Source organism: Ambystoma mexicanum, chromosome 2p (genome assembly GCF_040938575.1).
Source record: "Ambystoma mexicanum isolate Mex_15411 chromosome 2p, UKY_AmexF1_1, whole genome shotgun sequence".
In the NCBI taxonomy this organism is placed as follows: Eukaryota; Metazoa; Chordata; class Amphibia; order Caudata; family Ambystomatidae; genus Ambystoma; species Ambystoma mexicanum.
Genome location: NC_090923.1, coordinates 721,464,508 through 721,489,172, shown reverse-complemented (window position 1 = coordinate 721,489,172; position 24,665 = coordinate 721,464,508). Strand labels below are relative to the sequence as shown.

The 24,665-nt window shown below is 46.3% G+C and overlaps 1 protein-coding gene across 8 annotated transcripts in view; it reads left to right on the top strand.

Annotated features, from left to right (window-relative positions):
- The window catches only part of RYR1 (ryanodine receptor 1), a 946,449-nt gene that overhangs the window by 777,059 nt on the left and 144,725 nt on the right, over window positions 1-24,665 (top strand). For 4 of the 8 annotated variants that reach the window (XM_069644325.1, XM_069644324.1, XM_069644323.1 and 1 more), the window contains 4 exons: window positions 1,429-1,509; window positions 1,765-1,853; window positions 11,414-11,542; window positions 12,242-12,346. In XM_069644325.1, the coding sequence (XP_069500426.1) occupies window positions 1,429-1,509; window positions 1,765-1,853; window positions 11,414-11,542; window positions 12,242-12,346 (404 nt within the window). Of the gene's footprint in view, window positions 1-1,428; window positions 1,510-1,764; window positions 1,854-11,413; window positions 11,543-12,241; window positions 12,347-13,627; window positions 13,658-16,135; window positions 16,184-16,422; window positions 16,453-24,665 lie in introns of all 8 variants that reach the window. The other 4 variants (XM_069644319.1, XM_069644321.1, XM_069644318.1 and 1 more) reach the window with 2 other exon arrangements.

The window sequence follows — 24,665 nt, the reverse complement described above, 5'->3', positions numbered from 1 at the left end:
CAGGGATGACCAGCTTTTTGTTGCTTTGTCTTTGGGATGGTTGGGCCATGTCGTGACAAAACAGACCCTTTCTCGCTGGATTGGCTTATGCATAATGGAGTGTTACAAAAAGGCAAATGGGAGATCCCGTCAAGAGCCCACTCCACGAGGGGGGGTGGCTGCGTCTTCGGCTCTGAAAAGGTGATTGAGGGTGATGGACATCTGCCAGGCAGCTACATACGCGTTCCTTCATACCTTTTCAAAGTATTACAGCCTGAATCTATCTAGGGGCAGAGATGCCCGCTATGGCATGGCAGTTTTGCAAACCTTTCTCTCAATTACTGCTAAGGGGGTCCATCCAGATGAGCAGTCTGTGGGAGGATGCAATCCATTGAAGGGAAAATTGCCGATAATGTTCTTTCTATGAATTCTCCTCCCTCAAATTCTCATCACCTCATCACCCTCCTAACCTTCCCCACATCTGAAGGCTTTCTTGTTGGTGAGTCATAAAAGTAGTTTTTTTTAAAAAGGCAGCGCGTGCACGTTGCACAGATTTGGACAGGATGGCCTTGTCTGTAGAGCTTGGTGATTGTTCTTCACAAAAAGTGTTTCCAACTTCTTCCACACATGTTTTTGTCCTTACTAGGGGATTGATCCCCTTCACTACTGAGCACAGGGTACAAAAGGTGGAGAATGAACTAGAGAAGCAGTGTGTACTATAAGGATGACTGCCAATTCCACATCCGGAGTAGTGAAGCGCTAGAGCCAAGGTGGAGGAGAGACAAGGGGATGTCATTGAGTCGCACTATGTCCCCTGTTGAGATTTTCCAAGAACAACTGGCGCTGGAAGATACCTATCCAGATGAGGAATCTGTGGGAGGAGAATCCATAGAAAGAACATTAATGGTAAGTAATTCTCCCTACTCTGCACAAAACATTGGAAAAGTATAACATTCTGGATATTCTTCACCAGTCTTCATATTTGAGTACATTCTCAGAAGATTAGGTGGACATTTATGAAGTTCTATTTAAAATTGGAATTAACTGGGATGTATTTTCCCGTCCATAAGGAATTGGACACTATCATCAAATAAATATTCAAAATGCCCTGCTTACATCTTTGTGGAATCACTTTGCATTCATTACACCATATGGTCACTCTCTGTCTATCTCCCTCCTCCCCTCAAATCACACTTGGGGCTCTGTGAGTGCTGCATGAAATTTGCCTAACCTTGATTTGCTGTGTCTGGGTGGTGCCTGGTCTAACAATCTCTCCAGGAGCAATTGTGTCAATTTCTGTGACCTTTTCTGTCATCATTGGACTTAACTACTCCTGGACTAGTCTCACCTTGTTGCGTAATGATAATTGTAAACCTATGTCTACCTTTTATTTGTTGTTGTTGCCTCATTTTTCTCTTCATCCCTTCCCCGCTCTCCCCTCTATCATAGGTGAAAAAGTGATGGCCGATGATCTATTCACACAGGATCTCTTCCGTTTTCTGCAACTTCTATGCGAGGGACACAACAATGGTATGGGATTGGTTACTCCAACATCAACTGTGTTTAATTTTCAATTTTAATTAGATAGATTGCAGCCTTACCTTAAAACCTTCACTTTGGGAAGATGACCAGCTACTATAGATTTCACTTCAAACTTCGGATGGAATGTTCAGCACGTTGTAGTCCCGAGCACCTATATTAACCACAAACAAACAGGACAGCAGAGGCAGAATGTAATGAAGGACGGATGGAAACACCTTACTGTATTTTATCTTCTTTCCACAGATTTCCAGAATTACCTCAGGACACAGACCGGAAACACAACAACTATCAACATCATCATCTGTACTGTGGATTATCTGCTGCGATTACAGGTGTGAGCCTCACGCAGGGACCGATAACAAAGGAGTAGCTAGTCTGCTGTGATAATAGATATGACTGTCTTCAGCAAATATGAGTGAAAGAAAGTGTTGCATCAGTGCAGGCTGTCTGCTGTGTTAAAAGATGTGAGCCTCACATCGGTGCAGTCTACCCACGATGATTACAGTAGCTACTCAGAGGATAGATGTGAGGCTCACTTAGTACTCCTACATTTTGTTCCATTTCCTCTATACTTTTGGGATGCCCTCCACTTTGGGCACGAGACTGGAGCACTCTGTGCAGCACTAGTTAACAAGTGCAGAGGGCACCCCGGTTTCCGGCTCCTCTGCTAGTGTTAGTTAATTTCTCCATGTCAGACGGGTAAGCAGAACTTGCCAGCGCTATGTGCCATTATCATCATTCATTATCTTTCCTTGCTGGGTGATTTCCACAAAGGTAATTTCATTTTGTGCTGGCTTCCCTAGCTGATGTCACTCTGACAGGGCATAATACTCCATGGACCTTCATCATCTGTGCCTACAGTGCTTGCTCCCAGATCACACGTGGCCGCTCTGTGCATTGTGTGACGCTCTCTGGCTGCACGCTCTTTCCTCCAGAGTGAGTCGCTGGGAAGATCTTTTTCATCACTGCTCCCACTACAAATTCTGGACTACATCAGAGGTAAAGGACAGTACCTTTAGACACAGGCTTCCCTCAAGGATGAGGTATTCTCTGTGACCCAGCATGCTGAGCCGAGTGCTAAAACTCCTCAAATGTGCAGTTTTCTTCACATACAATTGGGGGATGCCTCAGAGGCGGCAGGTAAATATTCCACTGCCAGTTCACCCGATGGGCCATAACTGGCTTTGTTGGCTGGGTTCTGCTTCTGCACAACACCATTGTATCTCTGAGGAGCATTGCCCTCGTCTTTGGCCCGTATTGGTTGCTGTATCTATGCCATATACCTCCGGGCCTATAACCACAGATCTGAGGGCCCCCCGCCCTGACATCATCACTGTCTATGCTCCAAGCACAACTTCTCCATTTGAGCTTACAGAACTTGGAGTCCAGCGGCTTCCTCAGTAAACCCCACGCGTTATGAGGGTTTACCCCCATTCATCCACATCGTTGTTTTACACGTTCACAGAGCAGGTTTGCACACCACTAACGCCATCCTTACACCAGGGTCCCATCCCTTCTCACCAGCAACATAAATCTTCCTCAGAGGAGGAGGTATCATTCGCTGAAGCATTCATGCAGATAATGGCAACAACTTGTAACAGAGGTTATTCCATCTCTAATTAACTACCAAAACCCTGGTAGTCCTCTTACCCTCAGGCAACATATGTAACATCAACAGTGATTATCCCATCAAACACAGTTCAGCAGCCCAGTCATTCTACACCTTTTTATGTATGTATGTATGTAGGTGGTTTATATAACATAAACCTAGCTCAAAAGAAATGGAGCACATTATAATAAGAGACTGGCACTTAGTAGGAGAGTAGGAAGATCGTTTTGTCTATCTATGGTCCACATTTGTCAGTGAAGTGAAACATTGTAGCAGAGTGTGTGAGCATAGCAGGAGTTCACTTGTTTTCTGGTCTTCTTCTTGCACGTCGTGGATACCACCAGTGTGGCGATATCTTGGCTCCTGGTGTTGAGTTGACCTCCTGAGATGGTTTTCCGGATCAGAAGTCATCACCTGATAGACCTGTTTGCAACAACCTAGAATGTTCAATGTTGCCTATATGCGTCTCAGTTTTCCAGTAGGGAGCAGTCACTGAGGGACATGTTCCATCTTCAATGGATGGGCCAATTCCTATACATATTTACAACCTCAGGAAATCTTCAAAGTTCAGGATGCTGTTGATAACCCCCTTTTGGCCCATGGTTTTCTGGTTCTCAGACCTTTTGGAGTTATCAGAGAACCTACTGTGGATGCTCCCACTGTTGCCATATCATTAGCAAGTCTTCCACCAGACTCCAGTACAGCAGCAAGTGACTGTACCTCTGCCACTGTACCCTCCAAAGTACTTACAACCCTGTTCAATCTTCTGATGAGTTTCTTTCTTTTGTCAGTAGCTTTGTTTACTCTAACAAAAATCTGGACTCTTGTCACACTTCAGTGCCTATTCCAGTAATCAGTTGCCCATTTCTCTCTCTAAAACCCAGTAAAAATGAGGCACCTTCTTGGCCTTGCTAAACTAGTCCCTCAGTTAAGCAACTGTGACCCCAACAGGACCTCAATACATTCTCGTGTACAAGACATTTGAACCCATATCCGCAGCAGACCTTGCATTGAAGAAAGAATTCTTGGTGTCCCTAACATCAGCCAGATGATTTGAAGAGCTTCAGGCTCCCTTTTTTAGTTTCAGAGACAAAATAATTTTAAGCACTTAACCATAATTTCGTACTACGGTAGCAATAGAGTTTCACTTAAATCAGGCGATAGGCTTACCAGCATTTTTCCCAGAACCTTCTCGGGAGTCTGAAATTGCTCTGCGTACAATAGACATTCCCAGGCCTTTGAAATTGTATTTCAAATGCACCAAACATATTAGATGCTTGGGCACACGTTTTGCCATTTAAGGTGGCACTTCTTGTGTTTCTCTTTTCCTTACTCGTTGGGTGGTCTAGTGCCTCTTAACATGCCATAAGATACAGCATGGCCCTCAAGGCTCTTCACACACACTTGCTCTGGGCAAAATAAGCTTCAGTTGCATTTCAGAGACATGTGCCTTTGACATCTGTACGCCTGCCACATGGGCCACACTGCATGCATTCTGCAGGGATTACTTATTGGATGTAAGCTCTCAAGATGATGCTACGTTTGGCCAGGAAGTCCTTTGGAACCTATTTGGTTAGTTTGGTTCTCCTCCTTTGCAATTCTCCTCACTTCTTCATATTGCTTGTTACACTTCCATGAGTATGGAGGAAAGGAGAAAGTTAAAGTTGCCACTGTGACTACTGTACTCGAAGCCCATAATCCCCTATCTACCTTACAACCCACCCTCCTTCCCCACTAGTAAGTGTTCATCTAAGTTTATTTTAATACCTGCTGTGAAAGAGACTGGTTGTATGGAGCCGAGGAGCTCATGAGGAGTCCTCTCTCCTCAGACCTCCCTGCAAATTCACCCTCTGCACTATTTTGGTTACTGCTACGCAGAGCCCTGCGGTTCTTCCCCCTAGATATGAGCATGGAGAAAATAGATCTCTGGACTTCTAAGATTAATAAATGTAACTACTTACTGTATTTAAAAATGGTCACCTCACATGTGCAGAATTTCTGCTGCGATCCCATCAGTGAGACTCACATAAGTTCATAATAACCTCTGTGATTTTAAGTTCAAGACTCACGTCTATTGTGAGTGCCTTCTATGAGTATGTATTTAAGCCCCACATTGATGCACTCCTCCCGCTGTGATTACCGGGCACAGCCTTCCATGTGTTTCTGTGGTGGTGCGATGATTTGCAAACCTGGAATACTGATAGTTGTGGTAGAATTCCTCTGGGTGCTTTTTTTGTTTTGCTGGAGGGGCAATAGATATGATGCTGAAAGGACATGGAATATTACTTGGTGAGGGTAGAGTGACTGGAGGTGTATTGGTTCTCTGAGAGTGGAATCTTGCTGATGAGATGGAATGGCATGCGTTGAGTTATGGAATGGTGCTTTTGAGATAATAATAATAAGTGTTCTTATGTACTGCTTCATGCAGTAAAGCTCCCACTTCTAAGCACCATATAACAAGAGGTGTAATTATTGTCCCAGCTTTTAATGGTTCTCAATGTATCAACCCCTGCTCCGTCCTTCCATGCTCCCTCCTTCTTCCCCTCACTCTGGCCTTCCTCCTTGGGCTCTCCCCCTGCGCCTTCAACTGAAGCCAGAAACCTTGGAGGCATTTTTGACTCCTCTCTCTCCTTCCTCCCTCACACTCAGGACATTGCCAAGAAATTCAACTATCAGCTCTTCCTTCTCAAAGTAATTTTACCTTTTCTCACTTTCCCTCAGAGGCTCAATGTGACTCAAGCCTTAGTTCTCTGTAGACTTGACTACTGTAACAGCCTCCTCCTTAATCTACCTTCTTCCACTCTGTGACCCCTTACGCTTATCAAGAATAGGGCAGCCTGACTTATCCTTGTCCTTAAGCCCACCGGCCGCATCTCTCCTGCACTAAAAAGTATTCACTTGCTCCCGGTTGCTGCACGGATTAAATTCAAATCCCCCTGCATCATCCACAAGGCTGTCTGGGCCCGGGGACCACACTATCTTTAACTTTATCTCACTAAATACTCTCCCTCTAGACCTCTTCGCTTCTCTAACACCAACTCTTTGTGTGTAAAGCGTTTAGCTAAACAGAGGGCAGGGGGTCTCTCACTTTCCTCTGTGGGCTCCCTCCTTTGGAATAGCTTCCCCCTGCGCCTTGAGCAGGATCTGCTCAAATTCCAGAAGCTCCTTAAGACTTTCCTCTTTTCCTCCTCCTTCCCTCCTTCTCTCCTCGGCTAATCCCACAGCTGCTGAATCGGTGTCCTTGGCCCTTATGCATCCTCAGGACCTTGACCTCTTACACCAATTCTCCCAGCTCCTGTGTATTCACAGCACTTTGCATCTGCACACCCTCCGCTCTGAAGGCTTGCACTTACACCTCCCACGGCCCAGGCCGTGCAGCACTCAACACCCCTAGCACTTTGTCTATAGCTCACCCACAAGCTCGGACTCCCAGCACTACCCCATCTTCCCTCTTCCTTTCTGCACTTGCATGTTCTGAATATTTGTAAGGCATAATACATTCATCCCTCTACCTCTTCCCCCTCTGCTCTTAAATATTGTGTTGTAATGTATTTCCCACCTTCGCTCCCTCCCTGCCATGTGGGCACTTTGAAACAGTATATTCTTATTGTATAAGCGCCTAACAAGCAAACTATAAATAAATAAATAAACCTTGAGAGGATGAAAGGCTAGGCCGGCTTTGCTGTCTGATGGAAACTTGCAAGTGAAGGTTTGTCCCATGTGAGAAGCGATCAGCTGTCCAACAGGGCAATCATGTTGGGTGAAATGAAAAGGGGCTTTTTGTCCTACAGTGTCACTGGTGGATATGGAACAGTGCTTAGTGTGGATGGAATCCTGCTGGAAGAGTTGGAAAGGGACTTCCTGTGCTAGAATGGCAGTGGTGAGGATATTATGTGCTGATGTAATAGTACTGATTGATTGTAGAATGACTCTTGGTGAGATGGAAGGAACCTATGAGAGTGGAATGGTGCTGGTGGCGCGAATCTGCATAGGTTGGGTTATGGAATTGTGCTTTTTAGGTCTGGAATCATCATGGTACATATATAATGCGACTTTGTATGCAAGAACGGCACTGGCGGGAACAAATGTTTCTTGTTGTGTGTTAAGATGGATTTCCAAAATCAGCCCCGGTACAAAGACTTCGGGAGGCCATCCTATTCGTAGTAAAGATGGAAGACACTTGTTAGCCAAAACTGAATCAAGGTAAGGTAGCTGAGCAGTCAAGGCCTAGTCGCAGGAAAAATTAGAGTGGTCTAGGGTTATAATGAGTCCACATAGAGCAACACCAGTAGTTCATGTTAGACAGTAAGTATATACAAATACAGTTAATTATTGTGCCTTTAATACATACTACGCAAATGAAAATCAGAGGTAAGTATTATCACAGAAAACCCTATGAAACATATATGTATATACACATTCACCATTAGGAGAATAGAATTGCATATTAATCAATTACCAGTGCTATGCAGGTGTGTAGTCAGACGGAAGGAAAAATAGGCATAACTCTTCAAAACCAACAGCTAACATCTTCCCTCAATCTAAATAAGTCCAACCCTAAAATGGTTCGGGACTTGTGCCCAACGTCGCCCGTTTCAAAGTATAACTTCTCCAGGTACATTTATATATAAAAGAACACAGTGGGCTGTGGTGGTGTTTATAGAAAGCTTCCAAAGTTTGACAGAAGTTCAGTAAAAGATCAGGCGAGCACTCAACCCAATCCAACACACTAGGATAGGCCTAGGAAAGGATCCTTAGCCCAAGTTTAACGAACAAAGGTCAGGTCGGAGTGAGTTAGAGTCAGGACTTTATCTCCAAATACCCTATGGGAAACGGGTGGAGTAAGCAACAGGTTGTACACTTACCGCCCTGGTTTGAGATGTTCCAGATTCTACTTGTGTAGGTTCCATATTGTTAGGTCAATGTTTTCTCTTGACGTCCTCAGGAACTCTGAACCCCACGGTCCCTCCAAGGTGTCGCACTCAGTCTGGTTTAAAACAACTGAACCCAGAACACCCCCAGGGGAAGGGGAAGTGGATAAAAAAAATATTGAGGATCCCGGCTTTGGCTCTGGAGGATATCTGCATCAGGGCGAGAAAGAGTTACAGGTTAAGTTACACATTCACAAATGAACAAATCCACCTTTGACATTCTTTAGGATTTATTCTCTTTACCTGAATTCCCTCTGCAACTGCCTACATGGATCTTTGCATAAAAGTCTCTCGATTTTCAAAGTTCCTTACACAAGTCTTCTGAGAATAGTCATATTTATATTCACAGGATAATGACTAAGCACGTCAAGTGTCCAGTTAAGTAGCTCCTTGCTTCTCTGCCCAAAAATCCACTCTCGCTGAATCAAAGCTTCCAGCTTCCAGGTTGTTTTGTCAAAACTATAATTTGCTCAAACCTTCTAATTTAACTGGTTAGCAAGCATACTGTAGCACCCGCGCAATGTTAGAGCAAGCTTTTGTCAAAAGAAAAAAATTTCAGTTGCACGCATGCAGAAACGAGGATGGCCACTAACTCGATAGCTTCAGTGAAGATTTGTCAAAGAGCAAGCCGCACTTGTGTTTCCAAGGAAAACCTGACACTGAGCTGCTTTCAGCTTCTGTTTTGTCACTGTGCAAGCCCCGCAAAGTCTACTGTGTGGTCCTAACATGCATCTGCCTTCAGCTACCGATATAGTTGCTACACAATCCGCGCAACACCCTCTTTCACTGCGGAAGTCAGAACTCTACGGAGAGCATAATTAAACATACGCAGGTGACAGGTTCAACGTTGCCTCTGTAGTTACACGCTGTGAGACAGGCATGGTATTAAGAGAGACACAGACTCAAAGATAATCATTTCAAAACCTTTATTTACTAAAGTTCCTGGGTTGGTGTAATTCCTAACTGGCCCCAACACTAAAGGGATGATTCCCTTAACTGATGTTTCTAAGGGCCGTCGAAGTCTGGAAGTCCAAAATAAAAATCTATCTGTGTCTAAACCTATGCTTGCCCTCACTCTTTGACAAACATGTGTTAGGGAGTCTTTCAAAAGCAAAAAGTGGTAGTTCATCAAAAATAGGAAATCGGGATTGGTTTCAGGTGGTCTTCTTACCAGGTATAGGTTGGTCAGCTTCAAACAAATGAGTTCAATCAAAAGGCACTGTTCATAGCACCTTCTCCATAAACAGTGTCAATGTCTTTAATTCCTTGGGGCTCCCTTCCCCAAGCTTTAGTCCTTCCATAACCAACAAAACACTGATCTTTCTTTAAGCGTCTCGGGGTTCCCTTCCCCAAGCTTCAATTCCTTCAGTAACACAAAATAATCAAGATTCCACTTTAGTAGGCCCTTTAGAGTTCCCTTTCCCCAAGCTTAGGCCTATCTTTAAGCTGAAATACAACTACAATTATTGGGCCTCTCAGGATTCCCTATCACAAGCTCAGGCCTCTTGCAAGTTCAAACACAGGTTCAGCTCTTAGGCATCTAAGGGTTCCCTTCCCCAAGCTCAGGCCCCTCTTGAGTTTCAAAACATGAGTTCAGTTTGTCAGGATGTACCTTTCTTTCATATAGAGTTCTTTCATAGGGTAGCATCAGAGACTTTTGAAAGCGCCAGGTTCTTTGCTTCTCCTAAGCGAGACCACTCCAAGCTTTAACCCCTCTCTTTTATTTCCTGCTCTTCCTTCTCTTAACATTTTGGTTTCAGGGGCTTTCTGCACCCCTTCTTGTTCCCCTCTGTTTTCTGGACTTCTTTCACGTGCCCGCTGGCACCTTTAATTCCTTCTCCTGCACACTTGCACCTTCCTCTCCTTCTTGTGCTCACTGGCACTTTCTTTGACTTCCTCTGTGGACACTTGCACCTTCTTTGTACTTTTTGTGCCCCATAGCACTTTCTCCAGCTATCTTGTGCACACTTTCCACTCTGTCGGGTCGCTTGCGCCCTCTTTATTACAGTTCTTACACTTCGCACCCCTTGCACGCTCTGCTTTTTTCTTGCTTTCTCTTACTTTCTCTTGATCTTGTCACTCTTCTTTCAATCTATATTGCCTTACTGGTTTCCTTTCATTTCTTTCCTCTTGTGCCGCTTTATGCATTCCTTTTGCCCGCTCCGCTTCAATCAGCCTCATGCTCCCGAGTCTCTCCTTCTCTCTCTCTCTCTTTCACGAGACTCACCTGGGCAGTAGCGTGTTGACAAGCGGCCCCTCCTGGTTGTGCGGGTGTGACCCCCTGCCCCTCAGACACCCTCAGGGCCGGCACTGTTCCCAAGGGAACAAGAGATGTTCCGAGCGCCAATAGCAGCATGCAGGGCGCTTTGCTTTTCTTGGACTTTGGCTTAAAATCATGTTACGCCATTCCTTCACTTTCTGTATAAGCTGCTTCTGCCCAAACAAAAGAAGTTTAAAGGTATGTACATCTGTTCATTCACCGTAAGAGCCCTCAGAGCTTAGCTTTGCATGCCACTGCAGTCTCTCTGTTAATAGAAAGCCTAGGTGGTATTAAACATTCCAGGCTATCTGAGACTAGAATGTGAGAAAGATGATTCCCATTCATGATATCCACACTATAGAATGCCTTATGTTGAGACAACAAGTCTCTGCATGGCCATTCCCACTTTAGAAAACACATGGGTTATTTACACAGTAACCTTTCAGTTAGTACTCAGGGTGTTAAGCTGTTCTCAACGGCAGCGTGCCATATCATATATGTCGGTGAGTTTTAGAACTGCAGCATAGGACAAACAGGGTGCTGGTGGGGATAGAATGCCATTGGTAGGGATAAGTGGCAGTGGCATAACTATTAAGGTGTTAATAGAGATGCAACAGTCATGGCGGGGATTGGATGGTCTTTGTAGGGATAGAATGGTGCCTGGAGGATGTGATTGTGATGAAACGAGTTGCATATCATTGATGTACACAGAAAGAGATTGGCAGGACTGACTTATTCTGGCTGTGAGAAGGGTGTCCTTGTTCAGGGAAAATGGTTCTAGAGAGGCTGACTGTCTTGTAGACATTGAATAGTGCTGGCACAGCCTGAATGGCGCTGATGGGGACTGAATGGCAATGGCTGGGGTGAACGCATACTGGCATGGATGGAATAGTCATGCTGGAGAAGGTGTTGGCAGTTTTGGGTGAATGGAATTATGCATATGTAGGTAGATCAGTGCTGGTGTGCAGATAAGAGCTGTGTACCTGCTTTAGCTGGCAATCCCTTTCTTGGATTATTGGGGTGGATTAGGTGTCTGGATTGTTGAGCTAGACATCCTTTCTTTTCTTGATTTTATGTATTGCCCTTCACCAGGAGTCCATCAGTGATTTCTACTGGTATTATTCTGGGAAGGATGTCATTGATGACCAGGGTAAGAGGAACTTCTCCAAAGCCATGTCTGTCGCCAAACAGGTCTTCAACAGCCTCACTGAGTACATCCAGGTAAGAGTGCCTGAAACTATAAATCATAGGCCCTAGTTTACTCTTTCTATAGCCCTTTACCGGGTGCCCTTGCATGCTCCATTAAACAAGTAGAGCCCAACCCCTGTGATACTCATCCAACAGTAGCAAAACGGCATACTTTGGCCATCAGCTCTTAGTGAACACAGCCAACAGACCACATCTACTATCGAAGCGTACTATAGCGTAAGCATATATACAGTCCCCTCTCCTGATCTAAAATATCTTGCCTCTGATCCTTTTGCCCTTTCAATAATATAGCCTTCTCTTACCACCACCCTTGCTAATGCCTCCTTTTTCTCACATGTTCTTGGTAATGCCACATTCTCCAGTTCATGTTTGGTAATCCCATCACCTCTCCACACAGTAGCTCTTGATGATGCCTTCTCGTCTCACCCGCATTTGGTAATGTCAACTCCACTCACCCACACTTGATAATACTAAGTCCTCCGACCCACCATTTCAAATGCCATCTCCTCCCACCTGCGCTCGGCAATATCACCTACTCCTGCCCACCCTTGATAATGACACCAAATGACAACTGGTTTTTTATATGACTCTCTACTGCCTCTACCATCAGCTCTCTGCCTCTGCCATGTAATGCCATCATATCTCACCTGCTGTTGGTAATGATGTTTCCTCTCCCACCTGGTAATGCTGCTGCTCTTTTCTCCCCTGCAGGGCCCATGCACCGGAAACCAGCAGAGTCTGGCCCACAGCCGCCTATGGGATGCTGTGGTGGGCTTCCTCCATGTCTTTGCACACATGATGATGAAGCTGGCTCAGGTACAATCACCTCTTCCACCGCCGAGAGCTAAAAGAATTAAATTGGAGTTCTGCTTCTGAGTGAGGCAGTGATCTCTTGGTCGGCCACGCTGAGAACTTTCCATAGGTCTTAAATTCCATAATTAACCATGTTTACAAGGCAATGTCACACTCACATTTATGTTAATAGGGCCGGTATGGGGTACCTAAAACCAATATGTAGGTGAAATAGTCTGCTGAGACGCCCATTGTCCCTTGCCATTAGTTGGTTATTGTTTGGTTTTATTTTATATCCCAGTGTTTGGGTAATAGACTGTTCAGAATTGGTGCATCTCAAGATAACACAGAGAGTTTAATAAATCTCACTGGGAAGTCCCTCTGGGCGCGTAAACCTCATAATCCCTCTTGCCTAACCAGTGTACTAATTCTGAACTGCTCTCTAACCCGCCTGTGACAAAACGCCTGTGGCGGCTTATACTGTTCTGTTTGGGGTGTATTTTCTATTGGTTCATTTTTGTATTCCCGTCTCCACCCTTCCTTTATGTACCTGTCGTCTTCTGCAGTGCTTTTGCTGTGGCAGGCAGCAGGGTGACCAATCCTCTATAATGTATTCAATATGAGGGTCACAGACATCTTCAGATTACAGAACAATTAATTGAAAGACTCAGCAGTATCTATTTGAAAACGTGGATTTCATTTAATGAAAGAAGTAACATCACCTTAGCCTGTGTGAAGAGTGCACCTGCCACCTCCCTTGCCTCAGGTAGACATTCTTGAAAATATTGCTCCATTTCTCATTTTTATTTCTTTAACTTTTTTTATTTTTACACTCAGGACAATAATCAAGAATTACAATGTTGACTAGTTTCTATTGAAAAGCAAGCATCCCCTGGACACCCATGACATATACCATGCTACTAAAGTTATTGGTTTCTTTTTAATCATGACACATCTAAGCAGAGATAGGATTTAACCAGAATGTTAATGAAACGTAGCTAGCGCAGCAACCGAAAGACCCACTCAGCTTTCTGATGATGAAGGAGATTCCCATGGTAAGATTCTGCAGAGGGTGGTTGTACCCACTGTGTCTCTTGCAGAAAGGAATGGAAGCAGTGAAATATAGTTCTGTACGTGAAAGGGGGAAAGCACTGATAGTCCAGGCCTTGACCGTCCTCCGGTCTTCATTCCCTGCCCCAAGGTCACCAAAATAAAGGAAGGGTGGAAAGGGTATGCACTTCGGAAAAATACAAAAATGCTGTTAAAAATGTTTCTAAATGACATTTTTATTCTGATATGTAACAGATGCCCAAAAACGGAGGACTGCGAAATGGAGTAAGACACTTTCCGTCATACAACTGTAATTTGATGCCCCTAATGTCTGCTGTCCACGTTATCTCCCCTTCGCATCCGTTTTTGTAAGCCAGGCCGCTATCTTTTTCCTCTCACTCTCTGTCTCTCACTCTCTCTTTGACACTATCTCTGAACGTCTTTTTCTCTGTCTCTCATTCTCTAGCTTTCTCGCTCTCTTTCTCACTCTCTCTCTTTCTTACTCAGTCCCAACCAGACGATTGTAAACCAAAGACCACCCTTTCCAGCCTTACGCAAACAGCATCTGTGGTGCAGTCTGAGACCTTTTATTATCGCTCTCAAAGAGCTAAAATGATAACAAACCCTCAGCCATTAACAGTTCTCAGAGCTCCTGCTCCTTTACTTGATGGTCCATCTTTCAACCTTCAAATTGAGAGATGGCCAACAAGAAAAAACTTTAAGTCTTGGAGCCTTCTGAGTCCAAGACTTTCACTATCATGGCAGAGTTACAGTGTGGGCCAGATGTGAGATAAAAATGAAAAACAAATATTCAACCATTTATCCTCTTAAACGCAGTTGAGAAACAATGATGAGGCCTACATTGAGGACGTACTTTTTCCTCTTTAGGGAGAGAAAACCTGATTTTATCCCCCCTGTATTTCGTGCACCATGGTGAGATAAAGTAGTGTTCTCAATTGTTTACCTCTGTACTGCTTAAGTGAAAACAAGACATGACCAACTCTGTTACTGAGAAGGAAGACACCTCTATCAGTTTTTATTCTTTAAAGAACAGTGAACAATGACCAATTGGTAGCTTTTCGGATTTCCAGGGCCTTTAAAAAAAGGTAGCAGTGCATAACTAATGCAAGTACTGCATTTTTGCACCTCTGAGAATGGAGAAACAAGGTTCAAATACCAGATTTGTTTTTCGACAAGGAAGATCCAATGAGGTCCAATTCGCAGCTTCTTTAAATCTACAGGGAATCTGAAATTCGAACTAAGAGAGATATGTAGATATGGCCCTGTTCCACCTTTGTGTGATGGGGACCAATCATTAGCCCCCTAAATTACTACTGGATCTAAAAAAGAGCAATGGGTGGCCTGGACATAATTCAACAATGTGTCTGGAACCCGGATATTGTGGCTTCTTTGCATGTGTTGTGCTCGTCCAATCACCACGTTGGTCAAGTTTAAATCCAAGTGGAACATACTGGTTGTCTGCTGAACTGTTTGATCCTGAAACCCCATCACCTTTCATCTTTCTCTGCCGCCCTCTTAGACTCTGTCGCTGGTCTTGTCCTATGTCTCCCAAAATTGTTCCTGAAGTGCCCGCTTTCCTATGCTGTCCCTTCTGAGTGAACCTTTGTGTCGTGGCAGCAGGCAGTGATGCTACGCCTCATCTGTGCACTGGGAGCCAACGCTTTGAATGTGTTTGTGGGTAGCCCATTTTGCTCACTGGCCTTTCTTGGCTACTCGGGAGAGGGGGAAGAGAGATCCCCCGCCTGACAAAGAGCTTCTTAACAGTGCTGTCAGGGGTATCCTGCTCTACCTCCACAACACTGCAATCCTTGGTGATTAGTTGCGGAGGCAGATAAGCTTTGCCATGCATAGAGACCCACATTGTGGCCGATTTTGTTGACAGTAAAAAAAACACATAGTCATGCACGCAAAGGATGAGGCAAAACACAAGATCCCTGTTAACGCTCTGTCTCAGATTGCAGAGAAATAATGTATACAAACATATGCAAAACGTGTGCAGGTAAAGGTATACCCATGCATAGCACGTATCGTATGCACAGAAATATAGACACACAAACACAACCTTTCCATCTAAGTACATATATTGCAAGACATTCTAGATATAAAATGTATGAATTCACAATTGCGCATGCGTATGCACTTCATAATACCCAATCCATTGATGAATGCACACCATTCTCACAAAATGGGTGAAAGGGCTGCAACACACATTTTGGGTGCAACTGCACAGATGTATAAAGTGTGCAAGGACAGCAACATTCATAGCACATGCAGGCAATCCCTATTATGTGCCAGAGCAGTGGCTCATGCAAAATGCATGCAAACGAATCCTCACACATCATTATGCTTGCAAGGACAGCAACACATGTAATGCACAAAGACACACCCTGATACCTACGGTGCATGCAGAAACATAAAGAAACAGATCAATAAGCTTGAAGACATACACAGCCGCAAGGTTTCTGCAAGCATAAATCTAATTCTTGGAAGCACCAGCACATGGAATATTTGCAAGCAAATCCATAATTTTAGAACAAGCACACCAAAATAACCTCACACTTAAGCAAAACATTTCAATCTCATGCCAGTAGGCAGTGGGGAGGTGATGTTCTCTTTCTCCCCTCCCAGAGGTGTCTGTCTGTGTTCCTGGCCCTTCCCTATTCGTGTTAACCCCAAATAGACCTGTACATATCTCGCACAGCCTTTGATGTTGCACAATGTGTCTCTGTTATCACTTTCTAGCCTAGCTTTGGAACCGGACCTCCGCTGTTCTCTGATCCCTCTCTGCAGGTCAGGTGATCAATCTCTGCCTGTGCAGCTCTAACACATGGCTATTAAAACCCTCCACTCCAGCATCTCACCTTAAGCACCCCTTTCCTCTCTCCTCCGCTGAGCTTACGCGCACAATGGGGCTGGGAATCTTTGGGGTGGAGAAAGGGGAGGGGGGTTGTCAAAGGAAAGTACATTTGTGTAAGGGGTAACAACCACAGCAACCAAAATGAGTTTTTCTTTATTGCAATGCATGCAAGGATCATTTCTGGAGCTGCATCTACCCCAAGGTAAGAGGGTGCTGAGGTGGGACGGTAGAGATGTCTTGTTAACCTTCCTTAATTGATTCCATAATCTGGACAATGTTTATGGGATGTACTTCACTTTAGCATACTTATGAACCACAGCACAGCTCTTTTTCTTTTACCTAAAGTGTCAACTCTCCCTCCTTCCCCTTTCCATTGATTATTGAAATTGTACTTAATGAAAATGCTTTGATTCTGGGTCTGTAAATCAATAACATGCCTCCTCAGTTATTCCTTCAAGGTCTTGTTAGAGAGGAAACATGAAGCTCTCGGGCTGAATATGGGAGGTCAGATACATTGCATATCGTTATATGCAGATGCTATTTTATCATATGTTTATGTCCCAAAAAGGAATTTGGACCGTGTGCTTGATTCGATTAGGGAATTCTTGGTTTTGGCCGCTTAGGTTGTCAACTGCTCTAAGTACGCTATATGCACATTGCTAGATGCAGTGGCCAGTGGTTTGACACATCTGGGAATGGAAATGTCTGCTGGTGGCATTAAGTACCTTGGGATTGAAGTTAGTGCAAACTGGTATTGGTTTTATCAACGAAATGTGGAACAAGGTTTGATTATGCGCAGCAGGCCGGCTAAATTTGGGCGAAATTCGCTCCGTCAGTACTGGGATGAGTGGTACTTGTGAAAATGATGGTGCTACCTAGGCCGTTATTCTTTTTTCAGCTGATGCCGATTCATATCCCTCATGAATACTTATGTAAACTACACACAATATTAGGGAAGTTGATTTGGAAAGGCGGGAGACAGAGAATTGCTTGGACAATGCTACAGCTACCTTCTGGAATGGGGGGGGCATAGGTGCTCCGAACTTTAAAACATACCACTGGGCTGCTGCGTTGCAGCATCTAGTGGAATGGTTTCTACACCCACATGCAGATGCCATCTCTGATTTCATTGCAAATATGTGCAAACCACTTCGGTTCTTTGAGCCGTTCGGAGCCCGAGAGATGGAACTCAGATCAACTCCTTTGCTGGAAGCCACGCTGATTCGGGTATGGTGGAAGGCAACGAGACTTCTGGGTCAAAGATTGCCCTTCCTTCCTGAAATTAGCTTGCTAAGAAGTAGTCTAGGTTATGTATTAAGTGAGAAAGTGAGTTGGGGATTTATATGATGATGACAGAGCTCTTTCATACTGTAATTTTCAGGTTCAACACATTAGCACTCGACTCAACTTATTTGAATTCGTTAAATTGATGGCAGATATTGGGTATCTGTCAGATGGGTTTCCTGTGAGACCTGAGATAAATGTTATTACTGTTAAATTAAAATGGCTGTCAGATGGAGGTGAATGCATGACTGAGATATGTATGTTGCTGAGATTGTGTCCAGAAAAGGTGTTGTAGTTAAGGTGTGGAATAAATGGGTGAATTACCTGGGGGAACCGATCACTGAAAGTGATTGGGCCAGGGTTTTACTTCATGTGAAACAGGTGTCTAAGAGCGCTAGATTTCAATGGATTAAATATACATGCATTATGAGAGCATATATCACCCCAGTCTTGGTTGGGAAAATGGCACTGGGGGCTAGCCCGGATTGATGGCATTGCAGGAAAGAAGTCAGGACATATTTACATATGTGGTGGGTTAGCAATAGAATTAGGATATTTTGGAATCAAGTGGTTACTACACTAGGTGAGCTCGCTGGGATACGGATTCAGGCATCAATTAAGTTATGTTTGTTGGGAATACTGCATCAAGGGGGAGGCAAAAGGTATAGAATGCTGAATAAGGTCCACGCTTGGCTAAAAATGCATCACAATGGCATGGAAATCCCTGGGGGGTTTGGTCCTTCACTGCTAGTTTATGTATATTCATCGGTTCATCAAAACTGAAATGAGTATTTGTACTGCCTGTGACAGAACTTGGAAAAACCCATATTAGGTGATAGGGTTGTACTCCTTAGGTGTGCAATAGCTGAGCAACATGGCTTAGTCTAGGAGGGAGAAGGGCTGTAGTGAGGCACAGAGTACTCAGAGCATACAATCAGTTCAGTGAAACACTGACACACTTTTAGTTATGTAAAAGATGACAATTTATTTCATATACACTAAAGCTTTAGAAATAAGTCATGTAAGTAATATTCACACAGTGATATCACAGTAGAATAAAAGGTAAAACACTGTAAATCAATGTAAAGCAACACAAACGTGAGAGAAACTACTGAAACAAATAAAACTCTAGATCCACTCTTGCAACTTCAATTAACCCCTGATTAGCCAATCTTGAAAAGTCCAACCCTATAATAGCTGCGTTTCACAGAGTCACGGGGGTGAGGCGGGGTGCACTGGAGGTCCAGTGACCAGCAGAGTCTATGAAGGTTTACTTCAGGTTTGCAGGTAAGCAACAGTTTAGCAATTTAGAGCCCAATTGCTTGGTCACCCCAATGGGACGCAGGATGCCCTGGAGGGGGTGCAAGTAACAGCTCAACTGCAGCTCTCCAAGAACACAAGAACAACACAGCAAGACCAATGTAATAACCTAGGCTCGAGACAGTACCTTTTCAATGAAGAACTTGGTGCAGCAGGTTTGTCCCCGGTCTGGGTTTCTTGGCCTGGGCGGCTTAAGAAGGAACTTTGGAGGGAACAGACAGAGGCACTGGATTAGTGGGATGCCCAGAAATGGATGTTCCTGGCATTGGTGCATTGGAGCCCTTCATAGGCTTCGGGTCAGCAACGGTTGTCATCCGGTAGACTTCTCTTCAGGTCTCGGTCCACGATTCACCTGAGGGGACGTCTAGGAGCTGAAAAGTATCACGGCGGGTTCAGAAGGATGCCTACAAGGTTTCATCCAGAACCATACTTAACACAACATTGCACCGCAAAATGGCACAGGTCTGAGGGTATTGGAAGTTTGCAGCCTGGGAGGGTCACAGCTCTTTGTGGGATGGTGCAAAATGCAGGTGGTCCTGAGACTGGTTAGACCCACCAGTCCAGGGGAGGAAGTAGTAGATCCTAATTCAGTGTCGGCTCTTCAGCGGTCACTCTGTGGCTCTGTCAGTCGCTTGAAAGTTGCTGGCACATCCTTCTACTAATTCCTTTTCAGATCTTACTCTGAGGTTCAGCTCCAGGTCCCTCGCCTTTTATGCAAGAAAACTGGCTGAGCCCACCAATCACCATTCAAGCCTTTCATCAAAAACTGGGGGGCGGCTGGCCCACGGGGACATCCAGCCTCCCACTTCAAACTGGTTCCATGCAGGCACGCTGCAAGACAAAGGCCAGGGGAGTTTCGGTTACCTCCCCCACTTCCTGTGCTTTCAGGCACTCAGAGTGCCTTGGCAGGCTTTCCAAGGGAAGCTCACCAAAGACAAGACCCATCAAGACCTCCGCCACCCAGGAAGGTAGAAGAAGGCTCAAGTAAAGACAAGTCATCATGATCAGGGCTTACAAAAGTACAGCCACCATTTTAGGTAAATGGTGACCATTGTGCCCCCTACTGCAGATGCAAAGACAGAAGTTCACAAAAAGTAATGGAAAAAAGGTACACTGCCACCAGTCTGTCAGTTGAACTTGTCACAGTAACTAAATGTTACTGGAACCGTGAAAAAAGGGAGACAATGTTTCACCTCATCACTCCCCATAAGGTGGGGCATGCTGATCTCACACAGTAAAACACAAGAGGGACAAAGGGGTGTCCACCTGCCTTGGTAAGAGTAGTCAACCCAAGTAAAATAAAAAGGAAAGCTCATGGAGCTTCGAGCAACATTGCACAGAACGTGCTATGTGCTGCAATAGTAAAATATAGATGCTAGAAAATATGGTGGAAAGCAAACTCCAATTAAAGAGTACCACAAATAGCTCAAAAGGCTTTTCAAGGTTAGAGTAAAAGAATGAGTGAGTGTGGAAAAGCGTTCCCACTCATGAGAATTAGTCTAAAGTGGCAACAGTCCAGCAAAAATGCTGGAGAAACTCACAAAGTGGGGAGAATTTCCCTCAAGAAGCAGCAAAATCTACCTAACATCATTGCAGACAGATTGAACAGACCTGAAACTGGCATGGTCACTAGAGCGTATGCCATGAATTCTGGGACTTGTTGCACACTCCCTCAGTCCTGAGGTCGCCCTAAGCCTGACTTTGATCAGTAGACAGAGGATGGAGAACTTTTGCCTTCAGTAGACAAACATTGAATTATGGTTGGAATAGGGGGGGCGTGGCTAACTGCCATGTAGAGCGGACGTGTCTCCTGTGAGCTCCGCACCGATGCGCCATCATAAGCTGATTTTCATGTATTTCTGCTAACTTTTAAAAGCTGCAACTTGCACCATTCGTCGCCAGATCTCATCTGCTGTCGCTTGACCCGTCTTTCAGGCGGTTGGAGACAACCAACACCGACGTACGTCGAGCTAGAAGAGCCGGAGCCGCAAATCAAAATGGCGGCTCCCGCGTCCTGAGTTTCAAGGGACCCGAGCGCGCCTGCACCGCGGAGGACATCATCCATCGGGGCCTGCCGGGGAGCCGGAACAACCGGCCAGCCCACACCGGGGTCGGGAGAGAGATCAACCGCGCTCCTAGACAGAGCGACCCGCCCCCGAGCCTCCATCCTGCGGCATCCTGCCCACGGCCGGGGGGCCCAGCGGAGCCCTGACAAGACCTGCGGCCGGCTGGAGCCGCGAAGGTGAGCGGGGCGGGGGGTAACCAGCGACTGAGGACTTGTGACCGCATATCACCGGGGCCTTGACCCCCCCCCTGCCAACGCATATCTGCGCCTGGGAGTGTCGCCGAAGCATACTCCGGCCCGACGCTCCACATCCACAAGATCTGGTGAATCCCCGGTCTGCTCAAACCTGACGCCTGCCTCTTCGGATGCGTGAAGCCCCGCTTCGGTGCCCAGATATTGCAGCCTCTCCCCCTCCTTTGCCTTCATCTTGGCCCTGGGCCCCGCGGCGACAGCTCGAACAACCCCGCCGCGCCTCTTAACGGCGGCCTACCACCGACACCCCTGGCGCGAGAGCACTGTGCCCTCACAGGATGACTGGTAAAAGTAGCAGGCCCAAGCAACGGCAGACCACCCTGGACACATACGCCGCCAGCGAATCCCCTAACCCTGAGAGCACAATTTGTGTGCCCACAAGTCTTCATTCGGACCTTGCAGCACCGGCGGTACCCGAACCCAGCAACACCCACCTCCTCGAGGCCATCAAACCTCTACAAACAACGATGGAGCACAAAATCGATGCCGTTGCAGTTGACCTGGGCCTTCTGCGCCAAGATGTCCGCTCCCTGGCCGGCAGGACTGACGCGCTCGAAATACAGGTCAAGGAAAATACAGAATCCAAAACGCAACTCCTCCGAGACGTAGATGAGCTCCAGCAAAGAGTCAAGAACTTGGAAGACAGGGCGGAAGAAGCGGAGGGGAGAGCCCGTCGCAACAACATTCGTCTCCTTGGGCTACCTTAGGGCATCGAGGGCTCCGACCCCACTAACTATATTGAGAACCTCCTGCTGCAAGAGGTGGGAGCTGGCAAACTCTCCCAAGGCTTCTCTATTGAAAGGGCCCACAGATCCCTTGCTAAAAGACCTCCGCCAGGAGCTCCACCCAGGCCGGTGATTGCGAAAGTCCTTAATTACAGAGATCGAGAAGTGATCCTAGCCTTTTCTCGAGCAGGTGGTCAAATCAAACGAGACTCTGCCACAATTGCAATCTATCCTGACTACACCTTCCAGGTTCAAATGAACAGAGCCCAGTTTATACACACTAAGGCCAGATTGAAGGCAGTTGGGTTACGCTACATGCTCCTGTACCCTTCGAGACTCAAAGTGCTGCACAACAACAGGGCACACCTCTTTGAAACTCCGGCACAGGCCAGAGACTGGATGGATGGACAGCAAATTCCTGACATCGAGGAAAAAAAGCGGAAACCTAGATAACGTTTACTCCCGTCATCCCGACAGCATTCAAGCAACCTTCACCCACCACTGGCGGGCAGAATGAGCCCCCTACTCAGCTGAACGGATCCTGATACGGAGACACTCGAGTCATGGTCCACTCCTCCCCCTGGAAATTTCTTTCCTTTCTTGTTTTTTTGGGTGTATATACCCACCCGTAGGGCACCTAGTGACCCAAGCACGGTCCTATGGCGCGGAAACGGGATTGTCATAACGAGGGTGACCTCGCTGGGCTAGTTCTATGTTTGGGTTGTTTACAGTTAAGGGGAGAAGGTGGGGAACGGGGAGTTATTACCACAGTTGGGAACCGCAAACGGAAATCACCAAGACCGCGGAAGCACTCGTTAAGTATTTCAGCATCAATAAGACTCAGAGTCCTGCCGGCCCCTCTCGTCCGACTACGCAACAACTATGGCTGACACAGTTAAGATCGTCACATGGAACGTTAGAGGCCTAAACAGCTTTGTCAAACAACGACGCGTCCAGTCCTACTTGAAGAGATGCAAGGTCGGAATCGCCATGCTCCAAGAGACTCACCTGTCAGCCAAAAAACTAGACGCCTTGGCCAAAACTTGGCGCGGCACCCTAGTGGGTTCCACATACTCCTCCTATGCCAGAGGGGTCCTGATCTGGATTGCCCCCACGGTCCCCTTCAGGCTGACCAGCAACAAATCAGACAACGAGGGGAGAATGGTTGTGGTTTGTGGTTCCATTGAGGGTAAAGAACTGTGCCTGGTCAGCACTTACGCACCCAACCACGACGCAACTACCTTCTTCCACTCTCTTTACACACGACTCACCCCGTATATGGACAGAATCATGATATGGGGAGGCGACCATAACTGCACCCTCGATCCTTTGCTGGATAGATCCGATGACAAACACGAGCGCCCCTCCCCTCCGGCCAAAATACTTTCCAGATTAGTCCACCAGCTACAACTAAGCGATATTTGGAGGGACCAGCACCTGGGGCAACGTGAGTACTCCTTCTATTCCCCCCTCATGCAGTGCATACCGGGTTAGATTATATTTTTCTCAGCCAAACACAGCAGTCCATGTTTGTTGACGCGCATTACTTGCTGAGGGTGCTGTCCGATCATTCTCCCCTGCTGGTTACCTGGGTGGTGTTCCCGCCTAGACCCCCCATACCCACGTGGAGGCTGAGAGCCGAAGCTCTACTTGATACATCATTCAGAGAGCACATTAGAGACGAGACCGAAGAATATTGGGAGAACAACCTGCACAGCGTTAAACACATAGGCACCGCCTGGGAGGCATATAAGGTGGTCATGCGGGGTGAGATGATTGCAGCAGGCGGGGGCGCTCAGAGATCCATCACAACCCTGCTGGAACAGGCCGAGGGAGACCTGCGCACCCTCGAGTGCAGGCCTGACTCATCTCGCGATCATTTACTTAAAATGTCTGACCTTAGACAAACCTGCCTAAAGCACTGGGAAGCCCTTGGCAAACTAAGCTACGCCAAACACACAGAGAAAGTCCATGCCCTCGGAGACAAGCCCGGGAAACTCTTAGCCTGGCGCTACAAAAGGGAAACCCCCAGGCCGCCCATATGCCACATACTCGCACCAGATGGCACTACTGTGCATACCCAACTGGAAATCAACTCGGTCTTCTCCAGCTTCTACCATAATTTATACTCTGAGACCCCCCCCCCTCGGACACGGGGATCGAGGATGCCCTTGACGTCATCGATTTGCCAAAACTCGACCCGCATATGGCTGAGACCCTCGATGAGCCCATCACTCCCGATGAGGTCAAGGTGGTGATCAGAACGCTACCGGCTGGGAAGACCCCGGGCTCGGATGGCCTCCCGGGGGAATTCTATAAAACCTACGAGGAAACACTTGCCCCTATACTGGCCCAGGTCTACAATGAGGCCTTCGAGCGTGGCGCCCCTCCCGGATTCCCTGAGCGAGGCCGTGATAATACCCTTACTCAAACCTGGGAAGGACGGAGCAGATTGTGCCTCATACAGGCCCCTCTCCATGCTAAATGTAGACTGCCAGATCCTCACTGCATTACTCGCCTCCAGACTGCGCAGGGTGATCCCACTGTTGATCCATCAAGACCAGACCGGATACGTCCCCGGACGATCCATTACTGAGAACCTGCGCAGGCTGCATCACGTTATTTATAGTACCGAGGGAAGACCACAGAAACTTGCGGTGGCATCACTAGACGCCACCAAAGCTTTTGACTCCGTGAGGTGGGAATGGCTATATGCTACCATGGCAAAGATGGGAATTGGTCCCGTATTTCTAAAATGGACCCAGCTGG